This window comes from Phlebotomus papatasi, unplaced genomic scaffold, assembly GCF_024763615.1.
Source record: "Phlebotomus papatasi isolate M1 unplaced genomic scaffold, Ppap_2.1 HiC_scaffold_17, whole genome shotgun sequence".
Classification (NCBI taxonomy): Eukaryota; Metazoa; Arthropoda; class Insecta; order Diptera; family Psychodidae; genus Phlebotomus; species Phlebotomus papatasi.
Genome location: NW_026604411.1, coordinates 55,462 through 83,241, shown reverse-complemented (window position 1 = coordinate 83,241; position 27,780 = coordinate 55,462). Strand labels below are relative to the sequence as shown.

The window sequence follows — 27,780 nt, the reverse complement described above, 5'->3', positions numbered from 1 at the left end:
GTTGGTGGATCTTTCAAATTTCAATTTCCTTCAGAAAATTTTGCAGAAAATGTAATTTAATTAGAAGTTGGTGGATCTGCTAGATCACAATTTCAATTTCCTTCAGTAAATTAAAGTGGTAATATTAAGCAAAAAGGATCAAAGATCGTTGGCGAGAGACTTCAAAGTTCATATTGAATCCATGGCAAAGCCCTTCATGCCTTTTGCCTTTAAAAAATTTTGCAGAAAATGTAATTTAATTAGAAGTTGGTGGATCTGCTAGATCAATAATTTAATTTCCTTCAGAGAAATTATTTAAAATAAATTAAAGTGGTAATATTAAGCAAAAAGGATCAAAGGTCGTTGGCGAGAGACTTCAAAGTTCATATTGAATCCATGGCAAAGCCCTTCATGCCTTTTGCCTTTAAGAAATTTTGCAGAAAATGTAATTTAATTAGAAGTTGGTGGATCTGCTAGTTCAATATTTCAATTTCCTTCAGAGAAATTATTTAAAATAAATTAAAGTGGTAATATTAAGCAAAAAGGATCAAAGGTCGTTGGCGAGAGACTTCAAGGTTCATATTGAATCCATGGCAAAGCCCTTCATACCTTTTGACTTTAAGAAATTTTGCAGAAAATGTAATTTAATTAGAAGTTGGTGGATCTGCTAGATCACAATTTCAATTTCCTTCAGAGAAATTATTTAAAATAAATTAAAGTGGTAATATTAAGCAAAAAGGATCAAAGATCGTTGGCGAGAGACTTCAAAGTTCATATTGAATCCATGGCAAAGCCCTTCATGCCTTTTGCCTTTAAGAAATTTTGCAGAAAATGTAATTTAATTAGAAGTTGGTGGATCTGCTAGATCAATATTTCAATTTCCTTCAGAGAAATTATTTAAAATAAATTAAAGTTGTAACATTAAGCAAAAAGGATCAAAGGTCGTTGGCGAGAGACTTCAAAGTTCATATTGAATCCATGGCAAAGCCCTTCATGCCTTTTGCCTTTAAGAAATTTTGCAGAAAATGTAATTTAATTAGAAGTTGGTGGATCTGCTAGTTCAATATTTCAATTTCCTTCAGAGAAATTATTTAAAATAAATTAAAGTCGTAATATTAAGCAAAAAGATCGTTGGCGAGGGACTTCAAAGTTCATATTGAATCCATGGCAAAGCCCTTCATGCCTTTTGCCTTTAAGAAATTTTGCAGAAAATGTAATTTAATTATAAGTTGGTGGATCTGCTAGTTCAATATTTCAATTTCCTTCAGAGAAATTATTTAAAATAAATTAAAGTCGTAACATTAAGCAAAAAGATCGTTGGCGAGGGACTTCAAAGTTCATATTGAATCCATGGCAAAGCCCTTCATGCCTTTTGCCTTTAAGAAATTTTGCAGAAAATGTAATTTAATTAAAAGTTGGTGGATCTGCTAGATCACAATTTCAATTTCCTTCAGAGAAATTATTTAAAATAAATTAAAGTGGTAATATTAAGCAAAAAGGATCAAAGATCGTTGGCGAGAGACTTCAAAGTTCATATTGAATCCATGGCAAAGCCCTTCATGCCTTTTGCCTTTAAGAAATTTTGCAGAAAATGTAATTTAATTATAAGTTGGTGGATCTGCTAGTTCAATATTTCAATTTCCTTCAGAGAAATTATTTAAAATAAATTAAAGTCGTAATATTAAGCAAAAAGATCGTTGGCGAGAGACTTCAAAGTTTATATTGAATCCATGGCAAAGCCCTTCATGCCTTTTGCCTTTAAGAAATTTTGCAGAAAATGTAATTTAATTAGAAGTTGGTTGATCTGCGAGATCAATATTTCAATTTCCTTCAGAGAAATTATTTAAAATAAATTAAAGTGGTAATATTAAGCAAAAAGGATCAAAGATCGTTGGCGAGAGACTTCAATGTTCATATTGAATCCATGGCAAAGCCCTTCATGCCTTTTGCCTTTAAGAAATTTTGCAGAAAATGTAATTTAATTAGAAGTTGGTGGATCTGCTAGATCACAATTTCAATTTCCTTCAGAGATATTATTTAAAATAATTTAAAGTCGTAATATTAAGCAAAAAGGATCAAAGATTGTTGGCGAGAGACTTCAAAGTTCATATTGAATCCATGGCAAAGCCCTTCATGCCTTTTGCCTTTAAGAAATTTTGCAGAAAATGTAATTTAATTATAAGTTGGTGGATCTGCTAGTTCAATATTTCAATTTCCTTCAGAGATATTATTTAAAATAATTTAAAGTCGTAATATTAAGCAAAAAGGATCAAAGATCGTTGGCGAGAGACTTCAATGTTCATATTGAATCCATGGCAAAGCCCTTCATGCCTTTTGCCTTTAAGAAATTTTGCAGAAAATGTAATTTAATTAGAAGTTGGTGGATTTGCTAGATCACTATTTCAATTTCCTTCAGAGAAATAATTTAAAATAAGTTAAAGTGGTAATATTAAGCAAAAAGGATCAAAGATCGTTGGCGAGAGACTTCAAAGTTCATATTGAATCCATGGCAAAGCCCTTCATACCTTTTGCCTTTAAGAAATTTTGCAGAAAATGTAATTTAATTAGAAGTTGATGGATCTGCTAGATCACAATTTCAATTTCCTTCAGAGAAATTATTTAAAATAAATTAAAGTGGTAATATTAAGCAAAAAGGATCAAAGATCGTTGGCGAGAGACTTCAAAGTTCATATTGAATCCATGGCAAAGCCCTTCATGCCTTTTGCCTTTAAGAAATTTTGCAGAAAATGTAATTTAATTAGAAGTTGGTGGATCTGCTAGTTCAATATTTCAATTTCCTTCAGAGATATTATTTAAAATAATTTAAAGTCGTAATATTAAGCAAAAAGGATCAAAGATCGTTGGCGAGAGACTTCAATGTTCATATTGAATCCATGGCAAAGCCCTTCATGCCTTTTGCCTTTAAGAAATTTTGCAGAAAATGTAATTTAATTAGAAGTTGATGGATTTGCTAGATCACAATTTCAATTTCCTTCAGAGAAATTATTTAAAATAAATTAAAGTGGTAATATTAAGCAAAAAGGATCAAAGATCGTTGGCGAGAGACTTCAAAGTTCATATTGACTCCATGGCAAAGCCCTTCATGCCTTTTGCCTTTAAGAAATTTTGCAGAAAATGTAATTTAATTAGAAGTTGATGGATCTGCTAGATCACAATTTCAATTTCCTTCAGAGAAATTATTTAAAATAAATTAAAGTGGTAATATTAAGCAAAAAGGATCAAAGATCGTTGGCGAGAGACTTCAAAGTTCATATTGAATCCATGGCAAAGCCCTTCATGCCTTTTGCCTTTAAGAAATTTTGCAGAAAATGTAATTTAATTAGAAGTTGGTGGATCTGCTAGATCACAATTTCAATTTCCTTCAGAGAAATTATTTAAAATAAATTAAAGTGGTAATATTAAGCAAAAAGGATCAAAGATCGTTGGCGAGAGACTTCAAAGTTCATATTGAATCCATGGCAAAGCCCTTCATGCCTTTTGCCTTTAAGAAATTTTGCAGAAAATTTAATTTAATTAGAAGTTGGTGGATCTGCTAGATCACAATTTCAATTTCCTTCAGAGAAATTATTTAAAATAAATTAAAGTGGTAATATTAAGCAAAAAGGATCAAAGATCGTTGGCGAGAGACTTCAAAGTTCATATTGAATCCATGGTAAAGCCCTTCACGCCTTTTGCCTTTAAGAAATTTTGCAGAAAATGTAATTTAATTAGAAGTTGGTGGATCTGCTAGATCACAATTTCAATTTCCTTCAGAGAAATTATTTAAAATAAATTAAAGTGGTAATATTAAGCAAAAAGGATCAAAGATCGTTGGCGAGAGACTTCAAAGTTCATATTGAATCCATGGCAAAGCCCTTCATGCCTTTTGCCTTTAAGAAATTTTGCAGAAAATTTAATTTAATTAGAAGTTGGTGGATCTGCTAGATCACAAATTCAATTTCCTTCAGAGAAATTATTTAAAATAAATCAAAGTCATAATATTAAGCAAAAAGGATCAAAGATCGTTGGCGAGGGACTTCAAAGTTCATATTGAATCCATGGCAAAGCCCTTCATGCCTTTTGCCTTTAAGAAATTTTACAGAAAATGTAATTTAATTAGAAGTTGTTGGATCTGCTAGATCACAATTTCAATTTCCTTCAGAGAAATAATTTAAAATAAATTAAAGTGGTAATATTAAGCAAAAAGGATCAAAGATCGTTGGCGAGGGACTTCAAAGTTCATATTGAATCCATGGTAAAGCCCTTCATGCCTTTTGCCTTTAAGAAATTTTGCAGAAAATGTAATTTAATTAGAAGTTGGTGGATCTGCTAGATCACAATTTCAATTTCCTTCAGAGAAATTATTTAAAATAAATCAAAGTCATAATATTAAGCAAAAAGGATCAAAGATCGTTGGCGAGGGACTTCAAAGTTCATATTGAATCCATGGCAAAGCCCTTCATGCCTTTTGCCTTTAAGAAATTTTGCAGAAAATGTAATTTAATTAGAAGTTGATGGATCTGCTAGATCACAATTTCAATTTCCTTCAGAGAAATAATTTAAAATAAATTAAAGTGGTAATATTAAGCAAAAAGGATCAAAGATCGTTGGCGAGAGACTTCAAAGTTCATATTGAATCCATGGCAAAGCCCTTTATGCCTTTTGCCTTTAAGAAATTTTGCAGAAAATGTAATTTAATTAGAAGTTGGTGGATCTGCTAGATCACAATTTCAATTTCCTTCAGAGAAATTATTTAAAATAAATTAAAGTGGTAATATTAAGCAAAAAGGATCAAAGATTGTTGGCGAGAGACTTCAAAGTTCATATTGAATCCATGGCAAAGCCCTTCATGCCTTTTGCCTTTAAGAAATTTTGCAGAAAATGTAATTTAATTAGAAGTTGGTGGATCTGCTAGATCAATATTTTAATTTCCTTCAGAGAAATTATTTAAAATAAATTAAAGTGGTAATATTAGGCAAAAAGGATCAAAGATCGTTGGCGAGAGACTTCAAAGTTCATATTGAATCCATGGCAAAGCCCTTCATGCCTTTTGCCTTTAAGAAATTTTGCAGAAAATTTAATTTAATTAGAAGTTGGTGGATCTGCTAGATCACAATTTCAATTTCCTTCAGAGAAATTATTTAAAATAAATCAAAGTCATAATATTAAGCAAAAAGGATCAAAGATCGTTGGCGAGAGACTTCAAAGTTCATATTGAATCCATGGTAAAGCCCTTCATGCCTTTTGCCTTTAAGAAATTTTGCAGAAAATGTAATTTAATTAGAAGTTGGTGGATCTGCTAGATCACAATTTCAATTTCCTTCAGAGAAATTATTTAAAATAAATTAAAGTGGTAATATTAAGCAAAAAGGATCAAAGATCGTTGGCGAGAGACTTCAAAGTTCATATTGAATCCATGGTAAAGCCCTTCATGCCTTTTGCCTTTAAGAAATTTTGCAGAAAATGTAATTTAATTAGAAGTTGGTGGATCTGCTAGATCACAATTTCAATTTCCTTCAGAGAAATTATTTAAAATAAATCAAAGTCATAATATTAAGCAAAAAGGATCAAAGATCGTTGGCGAGGGACTTCAAAGTTCATATTGAATCCATGGCAAAGCCCTTCATGCCTTTTGCCTTTAAGAAATTTTGCAGAAAATGTAATTTAATTAGAAGTTGTTGGATCTGCTAGATCACAATTTCAATTTCCTTCAGAGAAATTATTTAAAATAAATTAAAGTGGTAATATTATGCAAAAAGGATCAAAGATCGTTGGCGAGGGACTTCAAAGTTCATATTGAATCCATGGTAAAGCCCTTCATGCCTTTTGCCTTTAAGAAATTTTGCAGAAAATGTAATTTAATTAGAAGTTGGTGGATCTGCTAGATCACAATTTCAATTTCCTTCAGAGAAATTATTTAAAATAAATCAAAGTCATAATATTAAGCAAAAAGGATCAAAGATCGTTGGCGAGGGACTTCAAAGTTCATATTGAATCCATGGCAAAGCCCTTCATGCCTTTTGCCTTTAAGAAATTTTGCAGAAAATGTAATTTAATTAGAAGTTGATGGATCTGCTAGATCACAATTTCAATTTCCTTCAGAGAAATAATTTAAAATAAATTAAATAGTGGTAATATTAAGCAAAAAGGATCAAAGATCGTTGGCGAGAGACTTCAAAGTTCATATTGAATCCATGGCAAAGCCCTTTATGCCTTTTGCCTTTAAGAAATTTTGCAGAAAATGTAATTTAATTAGAAGTTGGTGGATCTGCTAGATCACAATTTCAATTTCCTTCAGAGAAATTATTTAAAATAAATTAAAGTGGTAATATTAAGCAAAAAGGATCAAAGATCGTTGGCGAGAGACTTCAAAGTTCATATTGAATCCATGGCAAAGCCCTTCATGCCTTTTGCCTTTAAGAAATTTTACAGAAAATGTAATTTAATTAGAAGCTGATGGATCTGCTAGATCAATATTTCAATTTCCTTCAGAGAAATTATTTAAAATAAATTAAGGTGGTAATATTATGCAAAAAGGATCAAAGATCGTTGGCGAGAGACTTCAAAGTTCATATTGAATCCATGGTAAAGCCCTTCATGCCTTTTGCCTTTAAGAAATTTTGCAGAAAATGTAATTTAATTAGAAGTTGGTGGATCTGCTAGATCAATATTTCAATTTCCTTCAGAGAAATTATTTAAAATAAATTAAAGTCATAATATTAAGCAAAAAGGATCAAAGATCGTTGGCGAGAGACTTCAAAGTTCATATTGAATCCATGGCAAAGCCCTTCATGCCTTTTGCCTTTAAGAAATTTTGCAGAAAATGTAATTTAATTAGAAGTTGGTGGATCTGCTAGTTCAATATTTCAATTTCCTTCAGAGAAATTATTTAAAATAAATTAAAGTGGTAATATTAAGCAAAAAGGATCAAAGATTGTTGGCGAGAGACTTCAAAGTTCATATTGAATCCATGGCAAAGCCCTTCATGCCTTTTGCCTTTAAGAAATTTTGCAGAAAATGTAATTTAATTAGAAGTTGGTGGATCTGCTAGATCAATATTTTAATTTCCTTCAGAGAAATTATTTAAAATAAATTAAAGTGGTAATATTAAGCAAAAAGGATCAAAGATTGTTGGCGAGAGACTTCAAAGTTCATATTGAATCCATGGCAAAGCCCTTCATGCCTTTTGCCTTTAAGAAATTTTGCAGAAAATGTAATTTAATTAGAAGTTGGTGGATCTGCTAGATCAATATTTTAATTTCCTTCAGAGAAATTATTTAAAATAAATTAAAGTGGTAATATTAGGCAAAAAGGATCAAAGATCGTTGGCGAGAGACTTCAAAGTTCATATTGAATCCATGGCAAAGCCCTTCATGCCTTTTGCCTTTAAGAAATTTTGCAGAAAATTTAATTTAATTAGAAGTTGGTGGATCTGCTAGATCACAATTTCAATTTCCTTCAGAGAAATTATTTAAAATAAATTAAAGTGGTAATATTAAGCAAAAAGGATCAAAGATCGTTGGCGAGAGACTTCAAAGTTCATATTGAATCCATGGTAAAGCCCTTCATGCCTTTTGCCTTTAAGAAATTTTGCAGAAAATGTAATTTAATTAGAAGTTGGTGGATCTGCTAGATCACAATTTCAATTTCCTTCAGAGAAATTATTTAAAATAAATTAAAGTGGTAATATTAAGCAAAAAGGATCAAAGATCGTTGGCGAGAGACTTCAAAGTTCATATTGAATCCATGGTAAAGCCCTTCATGCCTTTTGCCTTTAAGAAATTTTGCAGAAAATGTAATTTAATTAGAAGTTGGTGGATCTGCTAGATCACAATTTCAATTTCCTTCAGAGAAATTATTTAAAATAAATCAAAGTCATAATATTAAGCAAAAAGGATCAAAGATCGTTGGCGAGGGACTTCAATGTTCATATTGAATCCATGGCAAAGCCCTTCATGCCTTTTGCCTTTAAGAAATTTTGCAGAAAATGTAATTTAATTAGAAGTTGTTGGATCTGCTAGATCACAATTTCAATTTCCTTCAGAGAAATTATTTAAAATAAATTAAAGTGGTAATATTATGCAAAAAGGATCAAAGATCGTTGGCGAGGGACTTCAAAGTTCATATTGAATCCATGGTAAAGCCCTTCATGCCTTTTGCCTTTAAGAAATTTTGCAGAAAATGTAATTTAATTAGAAGTTGGTGGATCTGCTAGATCACAATTTCAATTTCCTTCAGAGAAATTATTTAAAATAAATCAAAGTCATAATATTAAGCAAAAAGGATCAAAGATCGTTGGCGAGGGACTTCAAAGTTCATATTGAATCCATGGCAAAGCCCTTCATGCCTTTTGCCTTTAAGAAATTTTGCAGAAAATGTAATTTAATTAGAAGTTGATGGATCTGCTAGATCACAATTTCAATTTCCTTCAGAGAAATAATTTAAAATAAATTAAAGTGGTAATATTAAGCAAAAAGGATCAAAGATCGTTGGCGAGAGACTTCAAAGTTCATATTGAATCCATGGCAAAGCCCTTTATGCCTTTTGCCTTTAAGAAATTTTGCAGAAAATGTAATTTAATTAGAAGTTGGTGGATCTGCTAGATCACAATTTCAATTTCCTTCAGAGAAATTATTTAAAATAAATTAAAGTGGTAATATTAAGCAAAAAGGATCAAAGATCGTTGGCGAGAGACTTCAAAGTTCATATTGAATCCATGGCAAAGCCCTTCATGCCTTTTGCCTTTAAGAAATTTTACAGAAAATGTAATTTAATTAGAAGCTGATGGATCTGCTAGATCAATATTTCAATTTCCTTCAGAGAAATTATTTAAAATAAATTAAGGTGGTAATATTATGCAAAAAGGATCAAAGATCGTTGGCGAGAGACTTCAAAGTTCATATTGAATCCATGGTAAAGCCCTTCATGCCTTTTGCCTTTAAGAAATTTTGCAGAAAATGTAATTTAATTAGAAGTTGGTGGATCTGCTAGATCAATATTTCAATTTCCTTCAGAGAAATTATTTAAAATAAATTAAAGTCATAATATTAAGCAAAAAGGATCAAAGATCGTTGGCGAGAGACTTCAAAGTTCATATTGAATCCATGGCAAAGCCCTTCATGCCTTTTGCCTTTAAGAAATTTTGCAGAAAATGTAATTTAATTAGAAGTTGGTGGATCTGCTAGTTCAATATTTCAATTTCCTTCAGAGAAATTATTTAAAATAAATTAAAGTGGTAATATTAAGCAAAAAGATCGTTGGCGAGGGACTTCAAAGTTCATATTGAATCCATGGCAAAGCCCTTCATGCCTTTTGCCTTTAAGAAATTTTGCAGAAAATGTAATTTAATTAGAAGTTGGTTGATCTGCTAGATCAATATTTCAATTTCCTTCAGAGAAATTATTTAAAATAAATTAAAGTGGTAATATTAAGTAAAAAGGATCAAAGATCGTTGGCGAGAGACTTCAATGTTCATATTGAATCCATGGCAAAGCCCTTCATGCCTTTTGCCTTTAAGAAATTTTGCAGAAAATGTAATTTAATTAGAAGTTGGTGGATCTGCTAGATCACAATTTCAATTTCCTTCAGAGAAATTATTTAAAATACATTAAAGTGGTAATATTAAGCAAAAAGGATCAAAGATCGTTGGCGAGAGACTTCAAAGTTCATATTGAATCCATGGCAAAGCCCTTCATGCCTTTTGCCTTTAAGAAATTTTGCAGAAAATGTAATTTAATTAGAAGTTGGTGGATCTGCTAGATCACAATTTCAATTTCCTTCAGAGAAATTATTTAAAATAAATTAAAGTCATAATATTAAGCAAAAAGGATCAAAGATCGTTGGCTAGGGACTTCAAAGTTCATATTGAATCCATGGCAAAGCCCTTCATGCCTTTTGCCTTTAAGAAATTTTGCAGAAAATGTAATTTAATTAGAAGTTGATGGATCTGCTAGATCACAATTTCAATTTCCTTCAGAGAAATAATTTAAAATAAATTAAAGTGGTAATATTAAGCAAAAAGGATCAAAGATCTTTGGCGAGAGACTTCAAAGTTCATATTGAATCCATGGCAAAGCCCTTCATGCCTTTTGCCTTTAAAAAATTTTGCAGAAAATGTAATTTAATTAGAAGTTGGTGGATCTGCTAGATCAATATTTTAATTTCCTTCAGAGAAATTATTTAAAATAAATTAAAGTGGTAATATTAAGCAAAAAGGATCAAAGGTCGTTGGCGAGAGACTTCAAAGTTCATATTGAATCCATGGCAAAGCCCTTCATGCCTTTTGCCTTTAAGAAATTTTGCAGAAAATGTAATTTAATTATAAGTTGGTGGATCTGCTAGATCACAATTTCAATTTCCTTCAGAGAAATTATTTAAAATAAATTAAAGTCATAATATTAAGCAAAAAGGATCAAAGATCGTTGGCTAGGGACTTCAAAGTTCATATTGAATCCATGGCAAAGCCCTTCATGCCTTTTGCCTTTAAGAAATTTTGCAGAAAATGTAATTTAATTAGAAGTTGGTGGATCTGCTAGTTCAATATTTCAATTTCCTTCAGAGAAATTATTTAAAATAAATTAAAGTGGTAATATTAAGCAAAAAGGATCAAAGATCGTTGGCGAGAGACTTCAAGGTTCATATTGAATCCATGGCAAAGCCCTTCATGCCTTTTGCCTTTAAGAAATTTTGCAGAAAATGTAATTTAATTAGAAGTTGGTGGATCTGCTAGATCACAATTTCAATTTCCTTCAGAGAAATTATTTAAAATAAATTAAAGTGGTAATATTAAGCAAAAAGGATCAAAGATCGTTGGCGAGAGACTTCAAAGTTCATATTGAATCCATGGCAAAGCCCTTCATGCCTTTTGCCTTTAAGAAATTTTGCAGAAAATGTAATTTAATTAGAAGTTGGTGGATCTGCTAGTTCAATATTAGGTGAGATTCTTAACAAAATCTCACCTACTATAATCCTAACAAAATTTCATGTCGTCCGATCGACCTCAAATTTGGCCAAAATGTGTTTCGCCACTTCCTGATTCCGAATATATATGTGGCTAAGTTACGTTCCCGGCCGGCCGGCCGGCCGGCCGCTCTTTGGAGCTTAATAGCTCCTAAACTAAAAAAGATATCGACTTGCGGTTTTCGGCAAAGGTTATATATCGGGTGAAAATTGCAACTTGGTGCATAGACCCCCCACCCCCCACCCCTCCTTCCGCCATTTTGAAGACCCTCCTTTTTTGTTTTCTCAATAGCTCCGCCCCTATGGCATTCAGCGGACTCAAATTTTAGTATGTTATAGCTGGGCCTTAGAGCTTTCCATCAATACCAAACTTAAGGTCCCCCGACCCCCCTGACCCGAGCTATAAGGGTCCAAAAAAAATTTCTTAAAATGACCATAACTCCGGTTCTAATTGTCAGAATTTAAAAAGTGAGGGCTTTTTGGAAAGCTCTCGTGAAATGCCACTTCCCCTTCTAACATCGCAAGTTCATAAAACCACCGCTAGGGGCGCTTTTTTTAAAAAGAAAATTTTTAAATCTTAAAAGTTAAATAACTCAAAAATTCCATTGTGCATCGGGCTGAAATTTTAGTATGTTGTAGCCGTTGATTATACCTATCAAACAAAAAAAACCTTAAGTCGATCCATAACCCCTGACCCGAGCTATAAGGGGTCAAAGTTCGAACATTGACCGGCCTCTATCTCCGGTTCTAATTAACATAGCGACCTAAGTTTTACCTTTTTGGTTTCGTCTCGATGAGCACTTTCAGATGGAAGTTCAAAAAGTCACCACAGGTGGCGCTGTGATAGCGTCAAAATTCATCGAAATTCAAAGTCACTTTTCTCAAAAACGGCATTGTGCAAGTTAATGAAATTTTAGTATGTTGTAGTCCAGTCTAGGACGTTTCCAAAATGGTGCGTATGCGCGCTGTGGTTAAAACAGAACCGGAGATATGAGGGGTCAAAGTTCACAAAATTCAAAAAATCATATCTCCGGTTCTATGTGACCGATTTTGATGAGTGAGGGCTTATACGAAAGATCTCACCAAGTGCTACAACTTTCTAGAATATTTGAACTTCGTGGGACCAACACCAGGGGCGCCACAGTCGAAAAACCAATTTCAATATCACATAACCTCAATTATCTCGACTGTCGCTAAACCGATTTTGATGATTACTTCAACATAATTGTAGAGGACATTTGTCTCTACATTTCGTCCATACATCATTTTCCGGTCAGACTACGCTATCACTCCGATTTTGCCGTTTAAGTGTGAAAAAAATGATTTTTCCCATAAAAACGCTTTGAAACCACTCAGATGCCAATTTGACTGCCTCTACTCCACCAAGACACTTAAAATAGGGTTTTAAATGGAAAGTCCCACAAAATACAACAATTCTTTGAAATAGTTGAAGCTCAACAAATGACTACTTGGGGCACTCTGGATGAAAAAACGAGTTAAGAAACAAAAAACCTCGCTTATCTTGGCTTCTGAGTAATCAATGAGATCATGTTCTATGGGAAAATTATAGAGAACATTCTGGTCTACATTTCATCCATATATCACTTTTCTATCAGTTCATCCAAATCCTTGCTATTTTGGTTTAAATACAAAATTTGTATAATTTCACGAATTTGATTCAAGATAACTGAATGGCGTCTCCCAACTTCAGCTCTAAATCGAATTTGCATGCACTCCGAGTTAGCTCACGTTAAGAATCTCACCTACATAAGCCGGTTAGGATTATCTGTCCCTATCAATTTCCTTCAGAGAAATTATTTAAAATAAATTAAAGTGGTAATATTAAGCAAAAAGGATCAAAGATCGTTGGCGAGAGACTTCAAAGTTCATATTGAATCCATGGCAAAGCCCTTCATGCCTTTTGCCTTTAAGAAACTTTGCAGAAAATGTAATTTAATTAGAAGTTGATGGATCTGCTAGATCACAATTTCAATTTCCTTCAGAGAAATTATTTAAAATAAATTAAAGTGGTAATATTAAGCAAAAAGGATCAAAGATCGTTGGCGAGAGACTTCAAAGTTCATATTGAATCCATGGCAAAGCCCTTCATGCCTTTTGCCTTTAAGAAATTTTGCAGAAAATTTAATTTAATTAGAAGTTGGTGGATCTGCTAGATCACTATTTCAATTTCCTTCAGAGAAATTATTTAAAATAAATTAAAGTGGTAATATTAAGCAAAAAGGATCAAAGATCGTTGGCGAGAGACTTCAAAGTTCATATTGAATCCATGGCAAAGCCCTTCATGCCTTTTGCCTTTAAGAAATTTTGCAGAAAATGTAATTTAATTAGAAGTTGATGGATCTGCTAGATCACAATTTCAATTTCCTTCAGAGAAATTATTTAAAATAAATTAAAGTGGTAATATTAAGCAAAAAGGATCAAAGATCGTTGGCGAGAGACTTCAAAGTTCATATTGAATCCATGGCAAAGCCCTTCATGCCTTTTGCCTTTAAGAAATTTTGCAGAAAATGTAATTTAATTAGAAGTTGGTGGATCTGCTAGATCACAATTTCAATTTCCTTCAGAGAAATTATTTAAAATAAATTAAAGTGGTAATATTAAGCAAAAAGGATCAAAGATCGTTGGCGAGAGACTTCAATGTTCATATTGAATCCATGGCAAAGCCCTTCATGCCTTTTGCCTTTAAGAAATTTTGCAGAAAATGTAATTTAATTAGAAGTTGATGGATCTGCTAGATCACAATTTCAATTTCCTTCAGAGAAATTATTTAAAATAAATTAAAGTCATAATATTAAGCAAAAAGGATCAAAGATCGTTGGCGAGGGACTTCAAAGTTCATATTGAATCCATGGCAAAGCCCTTCATGCCTTTTGCCTTTAAGAAATTTTACAGAAAATGTAATTTAATTAGAAGTTGTTGGATCTGCTAGATCACAATTTCAATTTCCTTCAGAGAAATTATTTAAAATAAATTAAAGTGGTAATATTAAGCAAAAAGGATCAAAGATCGTTGGCGAGAGACTTCAAAGTTCATATTGACTCCATGGCAAAGCCCTTCATGCCTTTTGCCTTTAAGAAATTTTGCAGAAAATGTAATTTAATTAGAAGTTGATGGATCTGCTAGATCACAATTTCAATTTCCTTCAGAGAAATTATTTAAAATAAATTAAAGTGGTAATATTAAGCAAAAAGGATCAAAGATCGTTGGCGAGAGACTTCAAAGTTCATATTGACTCCATGGCAAAGCTCTTCATGCCTTTTGCCTTTAAGAAATTTTGCAGAAAATGTAATTTAATTAGAAGTTGGTGGATCTGCTAGATCACAATTTCAATTTCCTTCAGAGAAATTATTTAAAATAAATTAAAGTGGTAATATTAAGCAAAAAGGATCAAAGATCGTTGGCGAGAGACTTCAAAGTTCATATTGAATCCATGGCAAAGCCCTTCATGCCTTTTGCCTTTATGAAATTTTGCAGAAAATGTAATTTAATTAGAAGTTGGTGGATCTGCTAGATCACAATTTCAATTTCCTTCAGAGAAATTATTTAAAATAAATTAAAGTGGTAATATTAAGCAAAAAGGATCAAAGATCGTTGGCGAGAGACTTCAAAGTTCATATTGACTCCATGGCAAAGCCCTTCATGCCTTTTGCCTTTAAGAAATTTTGCAGAAAATGTAATTTAATTAGAAGTTGATGGATCTGCTAGATCACAATTTCAATTTCCTTCAGAGAAATTATTTAAAATAAATTAAAGTGGTAATATTAAGCAAAAAGGATCAAAGATCGTTGGCGAGAGACTTCAAAGTTCATATTGAATCCATGGCAAAGCCCTTCATGCCTTTTGCCTTTAAGAAATTTTGCAGAAAATGTAATTTAATTAGAAGTTGATGGATCTGCTAGATCACAATTTCAATTTCCTTCAGAGAAATAATTTAAAATAAATTAAAGTGGTAATATTAAGCAAAAAGGATCAAAGATCGTTGGCGAGAGACTTCAAAGTTCATATTGAATCCATGGCAAAGCCCTTCATGCCTTTTGCCTTTATGAAATTTTGCAGAAAATGTAATTTAATTAGAAGTTGGTGGATCTGCTAGATCACAATTTCAATTTCCTTCAGAGAAATTATTTAAAATAAATTAAAGTGGTAATATTAAGCAAAAAGGATCAAAGATCGTTGGCGAGAGACTTCAAAGTTCATATTGAATCCATGGCAAAGCCCTTCATGCCTTTTGCCTTTATGAAATTTTGCAGAAAATGTAATTTAATTAGAAGTTGATGGATCTGCTAGATCACAATTTCAATTTCCTTCAGAGAAATTATTTAAAATAAATTAAAGTGGTAATATTAAGCAAAAAGGATCAAAGATCGTTGGCGAGAGACTTCAAAGTTCATATTGACTCCATGGCAAAGCCCTTCATGCCTTTTGCCTTTAAGAAATTTTGCAGAAAATGTAATTTAATTAGAAGTTGATGGATCTGCTAGATCACAATTTCAATTTCCTTCAGAGAAATTATTTAAAATAAATTAAAGTGGTAATATTAAGCAAAAAGGATCAAAGATCGTTGGCGAGAGACTTCAAAGTTCATATTGAATCCATGGCAAAGCCCTTCATGCCTTTTGCCTTTAAGAAATTTTGCAGAAAATGTAATTTAATTAAAAGTTGATGGATCTGCTAGATCACAATTTCAATTTCCTTCAGAGAAATTATTTAAAATAAATTAAAGTCGTAATATTAAGCAAAAAGATCGTTGGCGAGAGACTTCAAAGTTCATATTGAATCCATGGCAAAGCCCTTCATGCCTTTTGCCTTTAAGAAATTTTGCAGAAAATGTAATTTAATTAGAAGTTGGTGGATCTGCTAGATCAATATTTCAATTTCCTTCAGAGAAATTATTTAAAATAAATTAAAGTGGTAATATTAAGCAAAAAGGATCAAAGATCGTTGGCGAGAGACTTCAATGTTCATATTGAATCCATGGCAAAGCCCTTCATGCCTTTTGCCTTTAAGAAATTTTGCAGAAAATGTAATTTAATTAGAAGTTGATGGATCTGCTAGATCACAATTTCAATTTCCTTCAGAGAAATTATTTAAAATAAATTAAAGTCATAATATTAAGCAAAAAGGATCAAAGATCGTTGGCGAGGGACTTCAAAGTTCATATTGAATCCATGGCAAAGCCCTTCATGCCTTTTGCCTTTAAGAAAATTTTGCAGAAAATGTAATTTAATTAGAAGTTGATGAATCTGCTAGATCAATATTTCAATTTCCTTCAGAGAAATTATTTAAAATAAATTAAAGTGGTAATATTAAGCAAAAAGGATCAAAGATCGTTGGCGAGAGACTTCAAAGTTTATATTGAATCCATGGCAAAGCCCTTCATGCCTTTTGCCTTTAAGAAATTTTACAGAAAATGTAATTTAATTAGAAGTTGTTGGATCTGCTAGATGACAATTTCAATTTCCTTCAGAGAAATTATTTAAAATAAATTAAAGTGGTAATATTATGCAAAAAGGATCAAAGATCGTTGGCGAGAGACTTCAAAGTTCATATTGAATCCATGGCAAAGCCCTTCATGCCTTTTGCCTTTAAGAAATTTTGCAGAAAATGTAATTTAATTAGAAGTTGGTGGATCTGCTAGATCACAATTTCAATTTCCTTCAGAGAAATTATTTAAAATAAATTAAAGTGGTAATATTAAGCAAAAAGGATCAAAGATCGTTGGCGAGAGACTTCAAAGTTCATATTGAATCCATGGCAAAGCCCTTCATGCCTTTTGCCTTTAAGCAAAAAGGATCAAAGATCGTTGGCGAGAGACTTCAAAGTTCATATTGAATCCATGGCAAAGCCCTTCATGCCTTTTGCCTTTAAGAAATTTTGCAGAAAATGTAATTTAATTAAAAGTTGGTGGATCTGCTAGTTCAATATTTCAATTTCCTTCAGAGAAATTATTTAAAATAAATTAAAGTGGTAATATTAAGCAAAAAGATCGTTGGCGAGAGACTTCAAAGTTCATATTGAATCCATGGCAATGCCCTTCATGCCTTTTGCCTTTAAGAAATTTTGCAGAAAATGTAATTTAATTAGAAGTTGGTGGATCTGCTAGTTCAATATTTCAATTTCCTTCAGAGAAATTATTTAAAATAAATTAAAGTGGTAATATTAAGCAAAAAGGATCAAAGGTCGTTGGCGAGAGACTTCAAAGTTCATATTGAATCCATGGCAAAGCCCTTCATGCCTTTTGCCTTTAAGAAATTTTGCAGAAAATGTAATTTAATTAAAAGTTGGTGGATCTGCTAGATCACAATTTCAATTTCCTTCAGAGAAATTATTTAAAATAAATTAAAGTGGTAATATAAAGCAAAAAGGATCAAAGATCGTTGGCGAGAGACTTCAAAGTTCATATTGAATCCATGGCAAAGCCCTTCATGCCTTTTGCCTTTAAGAAATTTTGCAGAAAATGTAATTTAATTATAAGTTGGTGGATCTGTTAGTTCAATATTTCAATTTCCTTCAGAGAAATTATTTAAAATAAATTAAAGTCGTAATATTAAGCAAAAAGATCGTTGGCGAGAGACTTCAAAGTTCATATTGAATCCATGGCAAAGCCCTTCATGCCTTTTGCCTTTAAGAAATTTTGCAGAAAATGTAATTTAATTAGAAGTTGGTGGATCAGCTAGATCACAATTTCAATTTCCTTCAGAGAAATTATTTAAAATACATTAAAGTGGTAATATTAAGCAAAAAGGATCAAAGATCGTTGGCGAGAGACTTCAAAGTTCATATTGAATCCATGGCAAAGCCCTTCATGCCTTTTGCCTTTAAGAAATTTTGCAGAAAATGTAATTTAATTATAAGTTGGTGGATCTGCTAGTTCAATATTTCAATTTCCTTCAGAGATATTATTTAAAATAATTTAAAGTGGTAATATTAAGCAAAAAGGATCAAAGATCGTTGGCGAGAGACTTCAAAGTTCATATTGAATCCATGGCAAAGCCCTTCATGCCTTTTGCCTTTAAGAAATTTTGCAGAAAATGTAATTTAATTAGAAGTTGGTTGATCTGCTAGATCAATATTTCAATTTCCTTCAGAGAAATTATTTAAAATAAATTAAAGTGGTAATATTAAGCAAAAAGGATCAAAGATCGTTGGCGAGAGACTTCAATGTTCATATTGAATCCATGGCAAAGCCCTTCATGCCTTTTGCCTTTAAGAAATTTTGCAGAAAATGTAATTTAATTAGAAGTTGGTGGATCTGCTAGTTCAATATTTCAATTTCCTTCAGAGAAATTATTTAAAATAAATTAAAGTCGTAATATTAAGCAAAAAGATCGTTGGCGAGGGACTTCAAAGTTCATATTGAATCCATGGCAAAGCCCTTCATGCCTTTTGCCTTTAAGAAATTTTGCAGAAAATGTAATTTAATTAGAAGTTGGTTGATCTGCTAGATCAATATTTCAATTTCCTTCAGAGAAATTATTTAAAATAAATTAAAGTGGTAATATTAAGCAAAAAGGATCAAAGATCGTTGGCGAGAGACTTCAATGTTCATATTGAATCCATGGCAAAGCCCTTCATGCCTTTTGCCTTTAAGAAATTTTGCAGAAAATGTAATTTAATTAGAAGTTGGTGGATCTGCTAGATAACAATTTCAATTTCCTTCAGAGAAATTATTTAAAATAAATTAAAGTCGTAATATTAAGCAAAAAGGATCAAAGATCGTTGGCGAGAGACTTCAAAGTTCATATTGAATCCATGGCAAAGCCCTTCATGCCTTTTGCCTTTAAGAAATTTTGCAGAAAATGTAATTTAATTAGAAGTTGATGGATCTGCTAGATCACAATTTCAATTTCCTTCAGAGAAATTATTTAAAATAAATTAAAGTGGTAATATTAAGCAAAAAGGATCAAAGATCGTTAGCGAGAGACTTCAAAGTTCATATTGAATCCATGGCAAAGCCCTTCATGCCTTTTGCCTTTAAGAAATTTTGCAGAAAATGTAATTTAATTAGAAGTTGATGGATCTGCTAGATCACAATTTCAATTTCCTTCAGAGAAATTATTTAAAATAAATTAAAGTGGTAATATTAAGCAAAAAGGATCAAAGATCGTTGGCGAGAGACTTCAAAGTTCATATTGAATCCATGGCAAAGCCCTTCATGCCTTTTGCCTTTAAGAAATTTTGCAGAAAATTTAATTTAATTAGAAGTTGGTGGATCTGCTAGATCACTATTTCAATTTCCTTCAGAGAAATTATTTAAAATAAATTAAAGTGGTTGGAACATCGCAGAGTGCCCGTTAGAAATTTAAAATTCACTTGCGATGTTTTCTACATCAATTTCGCCGCAACAACCATTCACCACGAAATCACGTATGGCGAATTTTGACAGACAAGAGTTTTTTTACCGCGATTGAATGAGAGAAGAAAAAAGTTTTTGTTCCGTGAAATTTATTTAGACTCTGAATTTGATTTGTTCAATAAAAAGTAGTGAAGTAAAAAATCGCCTTTCGATCCAGATAGTATTCAATATTTAACTATTCCAGGTATTTGAGGCAGTCCTCTGGAGCCTTCCGGATAGGTCTAATCACATTTCTTTGTATTATTTAATCCAGGTATTTGAGGCAGTCCTCTGGAGCCTTCCGGATAGGTCTAATCACATTTCTTTGTATTATTTAATCCAGGTAACACATTACCATTTTAATGGTCCTTCGTCCGCCAACTTTGAAGCAACTCCTGTGGAATAATTCAGACAAATGAACATAACCTCATTTTGCTAAAGCTCGAAGCATGGCCACAATTGCTACTCTACACCGCCAAAGGGGTGCTTACAAGGGGAAATTGACCAAGCTTGAGGGTCTCATTAGCCAGAAGTTTGATCATTCTTCTCAAGAACTCCTTGTCTATGAGAAAGAGCTTCAAACCCTCAGTGAGAAGTTCGACAGTGTTCAGCAGCAAGTATACAGCGCGCCAGCACTCAGTGATGAAGGTTTTTCCGCAGAACAAGAGGAAGAGTCACAGTTCAGTGATCGAATTTTGGCACTGCAGATAAAACTCAAGAAGCTTTTGAGCGAAATTGAAGCACAAGATGATGCCCAATCTACAACCAGTCACGACAACATCAATTCAGAGTCAATGCAGAGTCTCACACGCATGTGGGAAGAACAACTCAAGCTCAACAGCAAGCTTATGGAGTCCATGAATGGCTCAGCGTCAGGCAGCACCAAATTGCCCCAGCTCTCGGTTCCTAAGTTTTCTGGAAACTATACCGAATGGATATCATTCAGGGAAATGTTCACCAGCGCTGTTCACAACAAAAGCTCTCTCTCAGACGCCGAAAAATTCCAATATCTGAAAGGCTACCTGTGCGGAGAAGCAGAGTCTGTAGTACATCATCTCGCAATGACAGGCGAAAATTACCATGTGGCATGGGAGCTCATTCAGGATGAATACGAGAAGAAGCAGAATATCACCACAGAATATCTGCGCACATTCTTTGAGCAGCCAAATATTGCTGATGCAAACCCGAAAGTTCTACGCAGCCTTTACATCACATCCAACAAGGTTATACAGGCCCTGGACACCATCGGTTGCACTGAACGCGACATTTGGCTCATTTACATCATTCTTAACAAACTGGATAGTGAGACAAAGACACTTTGGTCCAGGGAGATCACAGCTTCAGAGGTTCCCACATGGCAACAATTCATGAAATTCCTTAAGAAACGCTGTGATTCTCTGGGAATGGTCTGCTCTGGCGACGCTTCTGCAGTCAAGAAATCCAAGGATTTCAAGCCAGCTAAGGCTGACGGAAAATCTGAGGCTAAACCCACTCAACGGGTCAGTTGCGCTGTCACTACTGACAAAAAGTGTGTCATTTGCTCTCGAGGATCCCACAGGATCATTCAGTGCTACAAGTTCCTGAACTCATCTCCATCTAATCAGTTGGAATTGGTCAGGGCACACAAGATTTGTATCAATTGCCTCAGACATTCTCATCCCATTGAGTCTTGTGAGTCATCCAATTGTAGACGCTGTGGCTTGCGTCACAATACGCTTCTGCATGAAGCAATTACGGCAGGCACTTCTTCAGGAAACACTTCAGTTTCACCACAAGTGCGCTCGCAATCAATTGAAGACACAGCAGCTTCACCTCAGGCCACATCAGGGACCTCAGCAGTTCCACAATCGACGCAAACACAGAAACCGTCTCAATTGTCAGCTCCAGCTACACTTGTCAGTCACCCAGCAGTGGCCCAGCATTCTCTCCTTCCCACAATCAGTCTCTTCATCATTGACAGCGATGGAAGAAGGCAGAGATGTAGAGCTTTGCTTGACTCTTGTAGTCAAGTCAATTTCATTACAAAACGATTTGCTGAAAAGATTCACCTGCGAACATACGTGAAGCCAAATTTCACTATTGCTGGCATTGGCAATACGTGTACAGACATTCCTCATGCCACGCAGGCGACCATTGCGTCCAGAGATTTTTCATTCACCGCCAAATGTGAGTTTCTCATATTGGACAAGATCGTCAATAATCAGCCCACAGCAAAGGTTTCAGCAAATTGGACACTTCCTCAAGGAATCAATTTTGCAGACCCGCAGTTTGCATACCCAAGTTCAATCGACATGCTTTTGGGAGTTGATATATTTGCCAAGGTGATCCTCCCGGGGAAGATTGAAGGCTCACCAATGCTACTTGAAACTGTTTTTGGGTATGTGGTGGCCGGAAGCTTCACCTCAACACAGACCAGTGGGGATGCCAATTGCTTTTGTGTAGTCGACACCTGTGAGCAATCCGATTCACTTCAGCACCAGCTGGAAAAGTTCTGGAAAATAGAGGAGCTGGAAGCAACCAAGCCCATCCTATCCAAGGAAGAAAGTAATTGCGAAGCTCACTACAAACAGAACACACATCGAGATGAACGTGGTAGATATGTCGTCTCTCTCCCTACCAGGGACAATTTGCATCTCTTGGGTGATTCACATGACATTGCCAGGAAGAGGTTCCTCTGTATAGAGCGAAAACTTCGCAAAAACCCAGAGTTGCGCGAGAAGTACATCAAGTTCATGACAGAGTATGAACAGCTCGGACACATGAGATTGATGCCCCCGGACTACTCATCCACCAAACCAGCAGTATATCTTCCTCACCACCCGGTTGTGAAAGAATCATCCTCGTCTACGCCCGTCAGAGTGGTTTTTGATGCATCCGCCAAAACCACTACAGGAGTAGCCCTCAATGATGTTCTCATGGTGGGCCCAAGGACTCAAGAGGATATTTTCAACATCTTGATTCGCTTCAGACAGTACAATGTTGTGATCAAAGCCGATATACGTAAGATGTTCCGACAGGTGTTGGTTCAGGAGGAAGATCAAAATCTTCAACGCATCTTGTGGAGGAATGACCCTTACAAGCCAATCCAAACATTTCTATTGTCAACTGTTACGTATGGGACAGCCAGCGCGACATACTTGAGTACCAGAACAATTCAGCAGCTTGCAGTTGACGAGGGGAATCAGTATCCATTAGCTCAAAAGGCAGCAGTTACCGATTTTTATGTTGATGATTTTCTTTCTGGTCAGGCAACATTGGAGTCTGCCAAGGAACTTCGTCATAAGATGAGTGAGCTAATGGAGAAGGGAGGCTTTCATCTTACCAAGTGGATGTCTAGTGACTCTGCAGCACTAGATGGAGTACCTGAGGAAGAGTGTGAAGTCCAATCAGCGGATTTACCAGGAGCAGATGACAGCATCAAAGCACTCGGAGTCAGGTGGAGCCCTTCACAAGACGTTTTCACTTTCACAACTTCACCATGCAGTGAGATCATCACAAAACGTGTCATTTTGTCAGAAATTTCCAGAGTCTTTGATCCATTGGGATTTCTGGCACCAGTAGTTATAACCGCTAAGATTCTCATGCAGTCATTGTGGCAGTTGAAAGTCGATTGGGACACTGATTTGTCTGGAGAAGAAGAAATCGTGCAAAGATGGCTTATCTACAGGCAAAGCATCATGGATGTCACACATATTCACGTTCCGCGACACGTCACTTCCCACCAGGAGCCAACAGAGTATCACATTCTACTTTTTTGTGATGCGTCCGAGAAAGCCTATGCGGCTTGTGCCTACATCATGACTGTCAACAAGAATCAGGAGACAAGTTGCAGACTTCTGTGCTCCAAGACAAGAGTGGCACCACTCAAGCAAGTTACATTGCCACGTCTTGAATTGTGTGCAGCGGTACTGGCAGTTAAACTTCTACAATCAATCAAGGGAGCACTCACAGTCAAAATTATGTCTGTGAAGGCATACTCAGACTCAAAAATCGTGCTTTACTGGCTTGCCAAGGAACCCCAGAAGTGGAAAACCTTCGTTGCCAACCGGGTCTCAGAAATTCAAAGTGAAATTCCACGCCATCTTTGGAATCATGTTCCATCAGAATTGAACCCCGCAGATGTAGCTTCAAGAGGAATATCTCCAAGTGAACTGGCAAGGCATACACTCTGGTGGTACGGTCCAGATATTTCCGCCCTTGATAACTCACTCACAGATGACATCTCCGATTCTGAAGAACTAGAGAACACTCCAATCACTTGCACAGTGAGTTTTGAAACTAGCTTCTGGAAGGTAATTGAAGATTTTTCATCCCATTCCAAAATGATCAGACTTTTGTCGTACTGGAGAAGATTCATTTTCAACGCGAGAGCGAAGATTACACACACAAGTGGCCAATCTGGTCCACTCACCGCTTCCGAGCTACGTGCGACAAACACTCACATCATTTTTCACATTCAAGCCCAAGCTTTTCGCCAAGAAATTCAAGCCTTGAGTTCCAAGAAGCCATTGCCTAGGCAGTCGCGAATTCTTGACTTGAATCCTTTCATCGATGAATCAGGACTCATCAGAGTCGGAGGTAGGATTCAAAAGTCGAACTTGCCAGTTTCTCAGAAGCATCAGGTGCTACTCCCGGACAAACATCGTTTCACACATTTGATTGCGGAAAGGGTTCACTTGGAAACTTGCCACGGTGGTCCACAAATGATTTTATCTACCATGCGACAGCAATACTGGCCTCTCCGTGGACTCGACATCGCCAAGAAAGTCGCTCACAAATGTGTTCAATGCTTCAGATGCAATCCGAGATCAGCACATCAAATCATGGGAAATCTTCCGGCAGATAGAGTGCAGTTTTCACGCCCTTTCTCGAAAGTTGGTGTTGATTTTTGCGGCCCTTTTCACGTCAAGTTACCGATTCGTCGTGGAACTACTGTGAAGATGTACGTGGCTGTCTTTATCTGTTTCGTGAGCAAGGCCATTCACCTGGAGTTGGTCACAGAACTGTCTGCAGAAGCATTCATCGCAGCGCTGAAGAGATTCACTGCTAGACGAGGAAAACCATCAGACATATTCTGTGACAACGCAACAAATTTCGTGGGTGCCTCTGGACAACTCACCGAAATCCATCGATTCCTCACAGAGAAATCTCTTAAGGAGAAAATCATCAAGTATTCAGCTCAGGACAGTACAACATTTCATTTCATCCCTCCACGAAGTCCACACTTTGGGGGTTTGTGGGAAAGCGCAGTAAAGATGTTCAAGAGACATTTTTATCGAGTCACCGGAAATGTCAAGCTCACCCAGGAAAACTTTCTCACAGTACTTGCAGAGGTAGAAATGTGCCTAAACTCGAGACCGCTTACATCACAATCATCAGATCCTTCAGACATGGACGTCCTTACCCCTGGGCACTTCATCATTGGAGGACCAATGAACTCACTACCATCTCATGACGTCACGAACATTCCTCCCAACCGACTCAATCAGTGGAGGATCAATGACCAACTCGTGCAGCACTTTTGGCGACGTTGGAGTCGCGAAGTTCTTCTCAACATGCAGAAAAGACGCAAATGGAAGACGGCTCAACCCAATGTTCAGCCAGGAGATTTAGTTCTTCTCATTGAGGAAAACATGCCGCCACTTGCTTGGATTCTGGGAAGAATTACGGATGTTCATCCCGGGGAAGACCAGAAGATAAGGGTGGTGACAGTTCGCACGAAGAATGGTACGTACAAACGAGCAGTCACACGAATCGCTCCACTTCCGATGCCAGAGGAAACAGAACAAGAAGTTCTGAAGCAGCCGCTTCATCCCGGGGAATATGGAACATCGCAGAGTGACCGTTAGAAATTTAAAATTCACTTGCGATGTTTTCTACATCAATTTCGCCGCAACAACCATTCACCACGAAATCACGTATGGCGAATTTTGACAGACAAGAGTTTTTTTACCGCGATTGAATGAGAGAAGAAAAAAGTTTTTGTTCCGTGAAATTTATTTAGACTCTGAATTTGATTTGTTCAATAAAAAGTAGTGAAGTAAAAAATCGCCTTTCGATCCAGATAGTATTCAATATTTAACTATTCCAGGTATTTGAGGCAGTCCTCTGGAGCCTTCCGGATAGGTCTAATCACATTTCTTTGTATTATTTAATCCAGGTATTTGAGGCAGTCCTCTGGAGCCTTCCGGATAGGTCTAATCACATTTCTTTGTATTATTTAATCCAGGTAACACATTACCAGTGGTAATATTAAGCAAAAAGGATCAAAGATCGTTGGCGAGAGACTTCAAAGTTCATATTGAATCCATGGCAAAGCCCTTCATGCCTTTTGCCTTTAAGAAATTTTGCAGAAAATGTAATTTAATTAGAAGTTGATGGATCTGCTAGATTACAATTTCAATTTCCTTCAGAGAAATTATTTAAAATAAATTAAAGTGGTAATATTAAGCAAAAAGGATCAAAGATCGTTGGCGAGAGACTTCAAAGTTCATATTGAATCCATGGCAAAGCCCTTCATGCCTTTTGCCTTTAAGAAAATTTGCAGAAAATGTAATTTAATTATAAGTTGGTGGATCTGCTAGTTCAATATTTCAATTTCCTTCAGAGAAATTATTTAAAATAAATTAAAGTCGTAATATTAAGCAAAAAGATCGTTGGCGAGGGACTTCAAAGTTCATATTGAATCCATGGCAAAGCCCTTCATGCCTTTTGCCTTTAAGAAATTTTGCAGAAAATGTAATTTAATTAGAAGTTGGTTGATCTGCTAGATCAATATTTCAATTTCCTTCAGAGAAATTATTTAAAATAATTTAAAGTCGTAATATTAAGCAAAAAGGATCAAAGATCGTTGGCGAGAGACTTCAAAGTTCATATTGAATCCATGGCAAAGCCCTTCATGCCTTTTGCCTTTAAGAAATTTTGCAGAAAATGTAATTTAATTAGAAGTTGGTGGATCTGCTAGATCACAATTTCAATTTCCTTCAGAGAAATTATTTAAAATAAATTAAAGTGGTAATATTAAGCAAAGAGGATCAAAGATCGTTGGCGAGAGACTTCAATGTTCATATTGAATCCATGGCAAAGCCCTTCATGCCTTTTGCCTTTAAGAAATTTTGCAGAAAATGTAATTTAATTAGAAGTTGATGGATCTGCTAGATCACAATTTCAATTTCCTTCAGAGAAATTATTTAAAATAAATTAAAGTCATAATATTAAGCAAAAAGGATCAAAGATCGTTGGCGAGGGACTTCAAAGTTCATATTGAATCCATGGCAAAGCCCTTCATGCCTTTTGCCTTTAAGAAATTTTACAGAAAATGTAATTTAATTAGAAGTTGTTGGATCTGCTAGATCACAATTTCAATTTCCTTCAGAGAAATTATTTAAAATAAATTAAAGTGGTAATATTAAGCAAAAAGGATCAAAGATCGTTGGCGAGAGACTTCAAAGTTCATATTGACTCCATGGCAAAGCCCTTCATGCCTTTTGCCTTTAAGAAATTTTGCAGAAAATGTAATTTAATTAGAAGTTGATGGATCTGCTAGATCACAATTTCAATTTCCTTCAGAGAAATTATTTAAAATAAATTAAAGTGGTAATATTAAGCAAAAAGGATCAAAGATCGTTGGCGAGAGACTTCAAAGTTCATATTGACTCCATGGCAAAGCCCTTCATGCCTTTTGCCTTTAAGAAATTTTGCAGAAAATGTAATTTAATTAGAAGTTGGTGGATCTGCTAGATCACAATTTCAATTTCCTTCAGAGAAATTATTTAAAATAAATTAAAGTGGTAATATTAAGCAAAAAGGATCAAAGATCGTTGGCGAGAGACTTCAAAGTTCATATTGAATCCATGGCAAAGCCCTTCATGCCTTTTGCCTTTAAGAAATTTTGCAGAAAATGTAATTTAATTAGAAGTTGGTGGATCTGCTAGATCACAATTTCAATTTCCTTCAGAGAAATAATTTAAAATAAATTAAAGTGGTAATATTAAGCAAAAAGGATCAAAGATCGTTGGCGAGAGACTTCAAAGTTCATATTGAATCCATGGCAAAGCCCTTCATGCCTTTTGCCTTTAAGAAATTTTGCAGAAAATGTAATTTAATTAGAAGTTGGTGGATCTGCTAGATCACAATTTCAATTTCCTTCAGAGAAATTATTTAAAATAAATTAAAGTGGTAATATTAAGCAAAAAGGATCAAAGATCGTTGGCGAGAGACTTCAAAGTTCATATTGACTCCATGGCAAAGCCCTTCATGCCTTTTGCCTTTAAGAAATTTTGCAGAAAATGTAATTTAATTAGAAGTTGGTGGATCTGCTAGATCACAATTTCAATTTCCTTCAGAGAAATAATTTAAAATAAATTAAAGTGGTAATATTAAGCAAAAAGGATCAAAGATCGTTGGCGAGAGACTTCAAAGTTCATATTGAATCCATGGCAAAGCCCTTCATGCCTTTTGCCTTTAAGAAATTTTGCAGAAAATGT

At 34.7% G+C, this 27,780-nt stretch overlaps 2 protein-coding genes across 2 annotated transcripts in view; both read left to right on the top strand.

The window, feature by feature from the left end:
* LOC129808887 (uncharacterized) overlaps positions 1-19,257 on the top strand; it is a 33,091-nt gene extending 13,834 nt beyond the window's left edge. Inside the window, exon 2 of the mRNA XM_055858792.1 lies at positions 19,246-19,257. Within this exon, the coding sequence (XP_055714767.1) occupies positions 19,246-19,257 (12 nt within the window). The remainder of the gene's footprint in view (positions 1-19,245) is intronic.
* A 486-nt stretch (positions 19,258-19,743) lies between these two features.
* Positions 19,744-25,143, top strand: LOC129808888 (uncharacterized). Its single transcript, XM_055858793.1, has one exon. The coding sequence runs from the start codon at positions 19,744-19,746 to the stop codon at positions 25,141-25,143; it is 5,400 nt and encodes a 1,799-aa protein (XP_055714768.1).
* The last annotated feature ends 2,637 nt before the right edge of the window (positions 25,144-27,780 follow it).